The sequence below is a fragment of the Aptenodytes patagonicus genome, chromosome 14 (assembly GCF_965638725.1).
Source record: "Aptenodytes patagonicus chromosome 14, bAptPat1.pri.cur, whole genome shotgun sequence".
Lineage (NCBI taxonomy): Eukaryota > Metazoa > Chordata > Aves > Sphenisciformes > Spheniscidae > Aptenodytes > Aptenodytes patagonicus.
Genome location: NC_134962.1, coordinates 3390841 through 3403451, shown reverse-complemented (window position 1 = coordinate 3403451; position 12611 = coordinate 3390841). Strand labels below are relative to the sequence as shown.

At 35.9% G+C, this 12611-nt stretch overlaps 1 protein-coding gene across 2 annotated transcripts in view; it reads right to left on the bottom strand.

Annotated features, from left to right (window-relative positions):
* Positions 1-12611, bottom strand: part of DIDO1 (death inducer-obliterator 1) — a 58071-nt gene that overhangs the window by 29123 nt on the left and 16337 nt on the right. For both annotated transcript variants that reach the window (XM_076351813.1, XM_076351812.1), the window contains 5 exons: positions 10643-10753; positions 9412-10321; positions 8776-9094; positions 5520-5732; positions 4497-4722 (listed from right to left, as the gene is read on the bottom strand). In XM_076351813.1, the coding sequence (XP_076207928.1) occupies positions 4497-4722; positions 5520-5732; positions 8776-9094; positions 9412-10321; positions 10643-10753 (1779 nt within the window). The remainder of the gene's footprint in view (positions 1-4496; positions 4723-5519; positions 5733-8775; positions 9095-9411; positions 10322-10642; positions 10754-12611) is intronic.

The window sequence follows — 12611 nt, the reverse complement described above, 5'->3', positions numbered from 1 at the left end:
TATCTGGGATCTTTCACTATACAAGCAAACACTATTCACTTTGTGAATAGGTCTTGGGTGTAGAAAAGTTTAGCTGCAGAAAAAATGTATTGTTTCATCAGAGCCAGGGCTCTACAGACCTGGCCTCCCACTTCCAGGAGGTGGCAGTGTTAAGTTGTCTCTCCATAATTCACTGCTGTAAAGCAGGAGAGGTACCACAAACAGTGTGCTTTCCTCTTAATGAAACACTTCCCCTTCGAAGTCCCACTCATTAACAATTTCTGTGAAATACCAGTACCAAATAAGATATTATAACAGATAGCTATAAACTCATATGATTTATCTGTCTACAGTTAAGTAAACAGAAGTTTAGTGCCTTAGTGTGACTTAGAAGTACTTTTTACTCAGGAAGTTCTACAATAATAAGAAACACATTTAATGTTCATTTTTTAACTAATAAACCCTCTTCACTCTCCTGTGCGCTTAGTTACTTTTATCAATAAATGCAGTTAAGATGTTTAAATAGTTTTAGCACCTGAGCTGAGTAAATTATCAGTTCATGTATTTCTTTTAAGTCAGTCAGCTGAACTTCAACAAAGATTTGAAGCACTGATGAGTACTTAGTATACTTATGACTGGGTAGTTTAAAAACTGGGATACTGCAAATGTCTACCTTCCTCCCTCCTTTTGGATTCATTTTCTATTTTAAAACTGCTGATACATTTGCTGCTGACTTCTATTTGACACTTAACAACAAAAATATAGAAAAAAGTCTCTTCCAAGTGTTGCTCTATCAAACAGAAAACCTGAGGTCAGGTGCTTCAGACTTACACACTGATACTGCTGATAAACCTTTGCATCAGCAAACTTCATGTCTGAAGTGCTCCTTTACTCCCTTTTTACAGGGCAGCAGTGAATATAATGGACAAATATTGTTACAAATGCAATACATGATATTAATTAGTGTAAAACTTTAAGTATAAAAGCTCTCAGCAGAATCAAATAAGCAGTGGACACAAACTGCTTTTGTGGATCCTTCTGAAAAAACGTGTTTATATTATGCTGTTTAAAGTTTGTCCTCCTCCAGCATAATTAAAAATAACGCTTCCTATTATTGTAAGATGTATGTTAGCCTGCTAACAAAACTGAAACATTTCAGAAATCATTTTGGGTGGTGCTTCCCCACAAACACCTAGATGATCTTACTAGATAAACGAGTCTGTTTTGCTTTTGTTATGAATTTTACATCTCCTTTGATATGACCTAAATATTGATAATTAACACTAGCTCACATGACAAATTCAGGATTTCTATCGCAACTTGAATCTCTGAACAACAATGTTCCTAAATCTCAACAATCCATATACTTGTATCAATTTGGAAGCTAGGATGACTTTTGAAATTCAGTATAAAAATTGAGCACTGCATATTAAACTAATACCAATTTTCCTAACGAAATTAAAAGCAACACTTCTGAAAGGGAATATGACGCATACCTGATTTCCTCTTGTATGTGTAGTTCAAATACTGCCTGCAACTTTAAAAGTACTTGTACTTCATATTTACTTATCAAAGCAAGTTCAAGATATTTCCCACTCTAGCTATTAAACAAATAAATAGGATTATTTTCACTGGGAACATCAAGATGTTAGACAGTGTCATTAATCAGGCTCCAGATTTTGGTGTACAAAGTCACTTCCAAGTACAGCCCTAACTTATCCCCAAAAAAGCTATAGAAAAAAAAAGTAGAAAATATCAGGAATTGAAGAAACACGAACTAACGGGGTAACAGAAAAAGAAATCACTGCTCTCTGTAACTGCATCCTACTAGCACCAAATAGCCTTTTTTTTAATATATATAAATGCAAAACAGGCTGGGAGGAGAAAAGGGGGCTTGGTGGCAAGGTTTAGATGCAAATATATTATATGCCCCTATCACCCAGTACATCTCTAACAGTGGCTTGATTTTCTTCTTGCTACTACTTGATAAAACTACTGTCGAATGTAACAACAACAAAATCTTGTATCTGACAAGTACAGAGTAAATGTGTAAAGTAAATCCATGTCTGAAATATGATAAACTGACTGATGGAAAGAGTATTAGAGAGAGTAATTCTGCTAATCACATTAAGTTTCCTTAATTCCTAAAGGGCCTCGTGCACTGGAGTCACAAATAAGGATTTGCAGAGCATGGCTTGAAGCTCTGGGAGAACGCAGGCTGTATTTTGAAATACTGTATATGGAAGAATCCCGTCCTTAGCCTCCTCTAGGTGACCTTAAGTCCAAATATTAGACACTTAGATGTCTGAACTAGTCATCTTAAACGTCTTTCATAATCAATGTTCAGAAATAAGCATTTCTAAACAGTGAGTCACTTTGTTCTAAGATTAGTGTCTAAAACAGATTACATGTTTTGTCCACTGAAGGTGTTTTTCTTGACAGACTAGCTCAGACTTAAAGAGTTCTAACTTTTAGATACCCGAAGTGAGATGACTCTCACGAATTTCCATAATGCTGTTAACTTCTATGTTTTGAACAGCATGTAAAGATTTGTTAAATAAATAAAATCTTGTAGAATACTCTTAAAGATGATGCAATCGCAGCTTCTCAGGAAGATTACAGATCAAACCCATCCAATCAGAAAGCAGGACAAATTTTTTCACAAATACACAAGTGATTTACCTGGGAATTTAGTAATGGCACCGAGTCTCCACATATTAGTACCACTTACCTTAATAATAGCAATCTGAAGTTCTTCCTTGCATTTGATATGAGAGTTCTTCATCACACGAACTAGGTTGTTTTCTATTCGTTATTAAAGTCTGGTACATACACATATTTTTGAACCAATTTAACCATTTATCTACAGGAATCCAATTTTCTACTGGAATTGGTTATATCTGTATAACCTCCAGCGTGGTAAAACTTAAGAGCAACCCCCCTTAAAGAAACCCCAAACTTGCTGCCTCAAAACCTGTATTCCTGCCTCCTAGGAAAAAACCTATAGCAGTAAGGACATTTTAAGTGATACGGTTATGAGGTAGAAAGTGTCATGAAAATTTGACACGTAAAATAAGCCCTTATAGTTTCATTTACATTCTTCTCTCCTAATTTTGGTTATGTTTAAAACACTACTGTTTCTGACAAAAAAAAAGCTAGTTCCTTTTTGAAGCAGCTTAAAAAAAATGCAAGTTTATCAAAGTATGTATCTTAAGAGTTCACTATAAAAAAAGGCACAAGGCCCAAGTAACAAAATATGCAACAAAAATATGCAGGGAAAAATTATAACCATTTAAACATCTGATGTGGGTAAATACAATTAAAATATACCTAGTAAGTCTACTATATGCTATAATAATAAACAGCAATTTAGGTAGCTAGTGTTCCCTCGGTGTTTAAAAGTTACATCTAAAAAAAATCTCATCTTAAAGATAATTTATAAACTTATCAGTTACTTTACATATAATGTGTTTAATAACTAGGTTTATTTCTGAACATAAAATGTAAAATTGGCTAAAGTGTGGTTAAGAAAGCTGTGAGAACTGCATTTCTGAATTCATTAATCTTCAAGTGAGTGAACATTAGACACCAGGTCATGTGTTTTGTAAACGTGAAATGTAAGATTTCATCTGAAGTTCCACCACTGCATTACAAAACTACTTAGCTGAGTCAATCAAAAAACGTCATTAGCAGAAAGACTTGTTCAGGCTACAAAGCAGTATTTACTTACCTTTGTATGAGTTACAAGGATGCTATTCAAAACCTGCAAAAATATGCAAGGCAATATCTCTGCCTAATATCCACTTAAGATGTGTTCTTGTGTGTGTGGATAATGTGTGAAGTATGAACATATAAATAGAAAGGGGGGGAAAGAAAAAAAAAAGAGTACTGCCTCCCCCCAAACTTAGAAGTAAAGAATGGTCCTTAAATTATTTCATGTAAGGAAGAAAAGCAGCAGGAAGAACTTGGGATATACTTGACAGTTAAAAGCTGTTTGAAGAAGTGTAAAGTATTGTTGGATACCACGTTGAAGATTTCATTCTCGGCACTAGCACTGAAAATGCAAGACCTGAGAGACAGGTGCCAAATCTAAATTACAAAAATACAATTCAAATTAGTACAGTCAATTGCCGATTCATGCTGCAACCTTCTTGTAAAACTTAACACAAATGTATCGATACTTACCTTTTCTAGATTAGAAAAAGTTATTGTCTTTATGGGAAAAATTTAAAGCTTAATCATGTAGTTTTCATCCAGAAATCAGCTGGGTAGATTGATAGGCTCTTAATCATACAACTGTCATATGATACAAATGAAACTTCTAAAGGTGTCTCCCATTTGTGTGTATCTCTGTGTGCGAATCTTTGAAGGTGGAGAAAAGTAGTTTGGTGCCATATTAAGAGAAAAAAAAAACCAAACCCAAATCCTAAACTCCCTAGTCTTGCAGAGCCAAGAATGGATGGGTATTCAAAGAAAATGTAAATGATTATTCAGGAATATCCCTATGCGATACATACATTTGAACAACAGTGAAGATGAAATGGCAGCAGTCCTTTCAGGCTTTACAGCATTGTAATTATGATCGCTTGCCCAGGATGGCGTGCTGTTTTCTGCTGCTGGCTCTTTAGCAATTGGTTGAGTGTTTGCCTCAGTCTTGGCAGCTGTCAAAACGGTCTTCTTCATATTCACCTCTCTTTTCTCAGGAAATTGTCTCTTTTGGTTTGAAAGAGGCTTAATAACTGCCTGCATGATTAAAGGAAGCTTAATTACTAATAATCATCAAATACATTGTATTTTAAAAACAAGCAGAGATATACTTAAATACAGGAGCTTACTATAAAAGAAATTTGTGTAAATACACTTGAAATGATGTAATTTCACATTCAAGTCTATAAAACAAAGGTAATATACACTGTAACTTCAAGAAAAGAGAATGGCAAAGAAACCACCTCAAAACAACAGTATTTATCATCAAGTTGGGGGGGGGGTGTTGTTTGTTTGAAAAACTACTGCCCATTTTATAGTGGTTTCAAAAGGGAAAGGAGAAGGCTTTGATTTCATCTTTTTGCTTCCAAAGCACACATACAATGCAGTCACTTTAGTTCACAATTCACAGTAATTCCAAATTACTGCCCAAAACCCAGTAATTTGGAGTTAAAAAAGGTAAAATTAATTTGGAATGAAATTAAAATAAAAAGGGGTATTGCTTACACTTTTTTTTTTAAAAAAGGTAAATTAATTTGGAATTAATTAAATTTTTTTTTTTAAAAAGTACACTGCCATCTAGAAGGCCCTTTCAAGAAACTATCTCTATCTAGAGGCAATTAATGAGATTTTTAAAAAGTGACAGGAAAACATTTTATTGTCAGACGAATTAAAAAATGCTTTTACCACAGAAAAAGGCAAGAGAACAAAAAAAAAATACTAGAAAGCTCATCTTCATGCAGGACTTGGCACTTGTAGTTGCCTGAAAAAGGAGAGCACAGAAATGAGCCACTGTGCTTCAGGACAACTGTTTTGGATCATGAACATTAGCTTACCTGCAGTTGAGATTTTGGCATGCCAGGTTTTTCACATTTTGGTTTGATCTTCTCTTTCGGTTTTGGTTTTGCATCTTTGCCAGCACTTAAAAACTTCATAGTGGCTGCAGCATGTTTGAGAATGCAGTCATTGCTGCAATACACAGAATCAGGCTGAGCCAAATTAAAACAGCCAGGACCAATGCACTTTGATGCACCAGGAGCTTCAATTACCTATAGATTGAAACGGAGTGAGTTCAAACTTCAAAGAGGAAATGGAAACATACCTGTATAACATGAAGAAATGCTTACATATCATATGTGCAGACCACAGCTATGACTGTTAGTGACTTGCACAATTGCCAGCGTGAAAACAACCTTCATCCATGATGTAACAGAAACAACCCATACAAATGTAAGGATTTCACTCTTGTAACACAGTATTTTCAGAACATGTTCTATTTTCAAGTGGTTGGTCTCCTAGCAGCGAACTAAGGGAGGCTTGTTTCCTAAATTTTCAGATCCTATAAACACGCAGATGCTTTTTTCTGATCCTCTACATCACGTGAGAAATCTCCTTAATAATGCAGAACTGGTTTCTCAAGAGCAAGGTTTCTAAAACACGTTTTACTTATATATCACCATCAGCAGCTGCCCTCAACCATGCACACAAGCAAAAGGAAGCACTCAGCTATTCAGGTGTACAGGTAGTTCTTGCTCTAGAGGTTTACCAATTTTAATTTTACAAGTCTCCAACTTACATAAACACAACCGTTTTCTTAGACAATTTTGCTGTAGCCTAATACTTCTTACACATTGAGAAGTTTGCATATGCAATCTTTATTTTCCTCTGCTTCACAGTTACTCTTCATTTCTATCAAAGTGCTATATACTACAGCACTTCCTCATTTCCTCTTCAAATCTTAAGATTTAGAAAATAGCACATTCCTTGAAAACAGAGTACATTAGGTCAAAGTCTAGAAATATCTGAAAGCTCTTTAGGCTCCAACATATCACCTCTAGGTATTACGCCTTTAGTCTCACTCTTCTAGATTACTCCTAGAAATGTTATACAACTGACCTAACACTTGGAACTACTGTAGCTCTAGACAGCCTCTCCCCTATCAATAAACTGCAGTTTGTAATTACCAAAAGTTAAGTTTTTCAGGAATATTTCCAGTAAAAAAAAAAATAAAATATCTATTATTTGCATAGCGTGGCTTATTTTTCCCCAAGAGTCAGTAAGACAGCATTCTCTGCTGCAGCCTGATAAAACCCGGGTTTGGGAATTTTCCCATAAAAAACAAGTTTATGCTTTAGAATACTTTTCCATCATGTACACACTTAACTATGAAGTACGAGAAAGAAGTATCAACTCATGTTCCCTAAGAAGTACCTCAAACTTCAGATTAACTGAGCTGTCATTTCTAAGTAAGGGCATTTACTCAGATGATGACAAAACTTTCAGTGTTGACGTCTGTGCTTATAAAATTTCGAGGAGTTTTAATCACAAACCAAAACTCTACAGCTATAGGTGCTTATGGACAGCAACAAAAAGAAGTCTTTCTCAAAGTGCTTAGAATACTGGTGTAAGAGAGCAGATAAAATGAATAACGAGCCTGTTCAGTCACCGTACCACAGAGTGATTTCAGCACACCAACATATGTGAAATAGCAATGATCTTTTTGCCTAGAATGGGCAGGGAATTCTCCAGCGAGAGAGTGGTGCTTGTTTACACAAGCCATAGAGGGATCTTAACTGAGGTATGAGGGACAGCATGGGCTGTAACACAGACTTGACCGTTCAGTTCCCTCAAAACGTGGTACCACCTGGCAAACACAAATAGAGCAGTTCCATTCCTTTTCCAAATGCCAAAGAATACTTAAAATATTAGCAGTTCTTCCCTAAGAGGCAGTGAGTTAATGATAATTATGGGGGTTTTTTTTCACTAAAGGAGAGATGCTTAACACATTGAAGTAATTTGTTAGCATGCCAGTATCAAGGAGTAATTGGTGATACTCAGAAGCAGAACTTAAAATTAATACTAACACTGTCGGTGAAATGCAGACCAACATCAACAGAACTGGACTCTCAAAAACGTTTTTGTGTACAAAAAGATACAAATGTATTTGAAACTGTATTTGAAAACATTTTTGAGAAAAACACTGTTTTCTACACATTTATCTTAAAATAGTAAATATTTATATATTAAGCTCAAACTGTTCTGATCTATACATTAAGTTCACTATGCTGACATGGATAGCTCTGCTATTTAAATTGACTAGAAGTTGGGGGGTGTTCCATAAACGTTTTGTAGAAAACGTACTACAACAGAAAGATTCCTCCAGAGAGACGCTTATACTCAAACTTGTAATACTTATTCTAGGGATGATTTCGAAGTTTAAAGATTAGGCATCAAAGAACAAATTCATACAGAAAAAAATATGAATAGCTGTAGCATTCTAACAGCAAATACACTAAACATGCTCTTCAAGGCACAGTGAGAGGAAAAGGAGAATGTTCAGGATGTTGGCATTACTACAGTAGCTTAGGCAGTACGAAGACAACCACTGTAGCATGAAGTTTTTAAATTTGTGTACATTGAGCTGAAGAACCTTCTTTGCCTGTATTTTGAATTGGGCATGGAACTTGCTATTACAAAATTTAAGCTGCTTTTATATTTTATGCCAGAATTTGCAATAATTCAAAATACACATTTTTATGTTAAAAAGGCAGTATAAAACAATTCTCTATGTACTAATAACTCGAAGCAGCATCAGGACAAAGATCAGAACTTCAAAGACTAATTGGGAGTCCGGAGGAAGTACAGCTGGAATTAACTCCAACAGACACTTGTCAATGTTAAGTAAAATGTTCCACTGTCATTGAAAATGTCCAAAATTGAGATTATTTCAAAGCTAGTATAAACCAGTCCAGAATTCTAATATTTTTATTAAAAGAACACCTTATTGTTTGACTTCCAGAACAATATTTATAAAGGGCAGAATAGCACAAAGCATGTAGTGTGGCATTTCCTTACACCTACCTAGAACTTTTAAATTCCCCACTTCCAAATAACACTTTCTTAGTTTTTTTTTTTCAGTTCCTGTACTGACAGAACTATGGATAAACTTCTGCTAAATGGTAATATTTAGTGGGTTGTTCAGCTTCATACTTAGCTTTAAAAACCAAGTCAGATTTACAGCTGTACAAGCAAGCCATTATCTCAATGTACTCAAGTGAAACACGAAAAATAAGAAACAATTAAAATACTTACAGGCTGAAATATCTTTAGTTTTTTCTTCCCACTTGGATTTGCAGCTTTTTCAATCCTACCCTTGATTCCTTGGTCCTCAACAGATTTTTGTTCAATTGTTCCTATGCTTGTGAATTCTGTGCCATCCACATTTACTTGCCCCGCTTTAGCTTCCTGCTGGTCTATTTCTGAAACAGGCTCATCCTGTCCCTGTAGAATGGTGCAGTTCGGACAGATATAGTCCTCACCATTCCTTTCCAACAATCGCCCTCGAGCCTCAGAAATACCCACGCAGTCACCATGAAACCATTCCTCACATCTATCACAACAAATCATAAACCTGAAAAAAAAACCCCAAGAAACAGTAAAACATTGTGAAATGAAAAGACAATTAATGCTCAACAGATATTTCAAGCAGCAGATCTTAAGTACCCCGCTAAAGTACCAGTATACTGTTCTGCCTCACTGTTCATTTCTGTATTCATTTGTTTATCCCCCCTTTTAAATATTTGTTATAAACTCCCCCCCAAACTTCACACAAACCCAACAGTTCATTTACATATACTCAAAAAGTAAACATTAGCATTTGGTTTAATTATTCATCACAGAAAAATTCCAACTACTTGCACCACATTTTTAGTTGAAACCTTTGCCTACCTGTTGTTATGAGGCTGACGACAAATACAATACAGTGCATTTGGGTCATAAATCTCAGATTCAGGTTTGCTTTTGGGCAGTTCTTCAGGTTCTTCATCTGTGCTCCCTTTTGCACCAAGGGCAGGCTTTACCTCCTTCTGAACCTGAAGATCTTCAGTGTCTTCCTCGGACACAACCACTTGACTTGCAATCTCAGTGCTGTCTGCAGTCTCAGGCTCTTGTTTGACAGGCAACTCAGACTCAACTTGTTTTTCAGACTGGACATCACCCGTTTCTGTAGGATCTTGTTCTGAATTTCTTTTCCTCAGGCGGTTCTGTATATCCTTCAACGTCAGCTGCACAGGTTTCTGTTCAATGCGTTTCTTTCTTAGTCGATTCTGCAGTTCCTTTAGAGTTAACCCATCACTATCACTATCAGAAGTATCATCTTCCTCTTCCTCCTCCTCCTCCTCTTCTTCTTCTTCCTCTTTTGTGCGTCTGCTTTTAGAGCCTTTCTGATCCTTACTACTCCGAGTGCCAATCCTCCGAGTTGCAGGTTTTATATCTGGAGTGCTCTCAACACTATCCTCCGAAGCAGTTTCAGCATCTGTAGCTGGACAGGATGCTGGTTCACTTGAATCTTCCAGAGCAGTAGGAACACTCCTCCTTCCTCTGCGTCTTACTGTTGTAAGAAATTCTTCCACTCTTTCCGTTCGCTTTGGTTGCCGTCCACTACGCCTGAGGTTTAAGCTTTGTTGCTGCTGTTGCGGCTGTTGTTCACTAGAGTCTACATCAGGATCTCCTGCACCTTCTCGCTTAGCAATTGTAGTCCTTCGAAACCCCCAGGTTTTCCTGAACTCTTTACTTGTAGGCTTGATAGTTTTTTGCTCCTCCTCATTGCTTTGCTCACCTTTCTCATCCAAAACTGATGCTAAAAACAAAGGAATAGTTATTAAACTGGTGGTGAAGGAAGATATTTTTTCTTAAAAGTTTTTTTCAATATAGTATTATTTTCTTTGTGATAATATATCTCCACCTCATTTTATGACCCTGAAAACAGATGCTTTCTTGCGAATGTAATACAACAGCAGTACCAATTAAGTACATCATTGAACACTGTGCCAACATAATCCAGCTGTTACAAACTCTTGTTATTTAAAAATATATGTATATACACATATATGCACACACACATATACACAATGGACAAATAAGTATATTTTCTGCTCAATTTAAAAGAAAGAAATCTTACCAGGAGAACTATTTTCCATGTTGTCAGTATTAGATTCAGATTCTAATGGCACTGGCTGTGAACTTACAGCTTGTTCCATAGCACGGACACCACTGTCCCCACCCTGAAATGCTGGAGAGAAACATAAGGTTCAAAACTCAGATTCAAAAATATTCATAGCCTAAGTTTATTAAGTATTCCGATGTAATCTCATTATGTTATTGTAACAAATACTTAACTTGAATTTCAAGCCACTAATAGTCACTGAATATCAACAAGAAGTTGACTGAATTCCTTCAAAGACAAAGTAGTAAGTTAAATATATGGGTTTGGACACTGTACTGACATACTTTATTAAATAGCCTTAGGATTTCTGATATTTCTCAAAAAAATCCTTTCACGGTACAAACCTATTCCCTGGGGTTTTGTCTGGGGAAAAACCTATAGCAGTTCCACTCCTTATGTGGACACAGGAACCACGCATGCACCAGTGTGAAAGACCATGGAGCAGAATAAGGAGTCATCCAAACAGACAGTACAGACATAGTTACTGTTTTAAAGGTGAGGATGGTATTTGATATCACTAACATTTTCTGGTAGAAAGGACTACTGATTACCTGTAGCAGGATAAGAAACAAGGTAGAAACAACAGCCAGTTTAAAGAAATTCAAAGCTACTGCTGTTCAGATAATACACGGTTAGTCAAAGAATAATGAGGTTTTGGATTTTAAATAAAATGCAAAACCAGAGAAATACCCTAGTCCTCCTTGTTAAAATAAACTTGGTCTTTATCTTGTCTATTAAACAGTTTAGCTCCTATTTTTAAGTCGTTTCAGAAACACTGATGGGTATTCAGGATAAAGCAACACACTTTTCCTTCATTATTTCTCTAACGAGTTTTATTGGATAGAAGAAATAATGCAGAAAAGCACAAAATAAAAATCTTCAACATCTCTTGGGGGGGGGAGGAATCTGCGTTGAATGAAACTTGAGAAAGGCTGCTCCTTGACATGGTTATTTACAAAGAGGTTTTCAGCCTATATGATCTACCAGAATGACAAAAAAAAAAAAAAAAAAGATTCAGCAAAGAACCTCCAACTACCACAGATGGAGCCATAGGGAAAAAAAAAAATAATGTCCTGACAACCAGGATCCCTTTTTTCTCAAGTCTTTACCAGCATACTAGATTTGAGAAGACAGAAGCAGATGACAGAAATGAAGATAAGATCTGAGACTGCATTTTGATTAATTCAGGCATAACCTGGTTTGAACAAGTATTAGAGTTAGTATTACATCATGGTGCAGTGTTTTAAATGAGTTGCATGCCATGTAAGTGCTCTCCTAAATGAATGCAGAAACTGTTTTGCAGTCATTGCAATTACATTGCTCATGTGAAACTATAATAAGCAGTAGTAAGTATACCTCAATGAATTGGGTAAACAGAAACAGTACTTTAAAAACAACAACAACAAGAAACACCCCCCAACTCTCCCCCAAGAATGTTTCTGGAGTAGTTATATGCGTATTCCTGGCTCAAGAACTGCACAGGTAAGCCAAAAGGGAACATTAACACAATTCCTAAATAACAGAACTTGCTGAAAGAATCAAAGATATTTCTAACAGCTGTACATATTACAGCTACAGGTTATCAGAGGCACCCTTTAGTAAGCTTTTCTCAATCTTGCAGTGTACACCGGTGACGCATGCCTCCTTATTTCATATACTGCATCAGTTGTATTACTGTTCTGCCTTATCAAACACGATCTCTCTATAGTGCAACTCCTCCTCTCACTAGAATTATATTTAACAATGCTACAACAGAAACGTAACTTGTCAATGCTATAGAAACATAAACATCCATGCAGATATGTTAACAAAATTAACACTTAACTTGTAACTTAAGAGCAATTTCAGTGAGATTCTAGAAATGTTGCTGTAAAAGCAGACAACTCCAGAACATCAATTTAAATAGTAACTGATTACTTTCAAC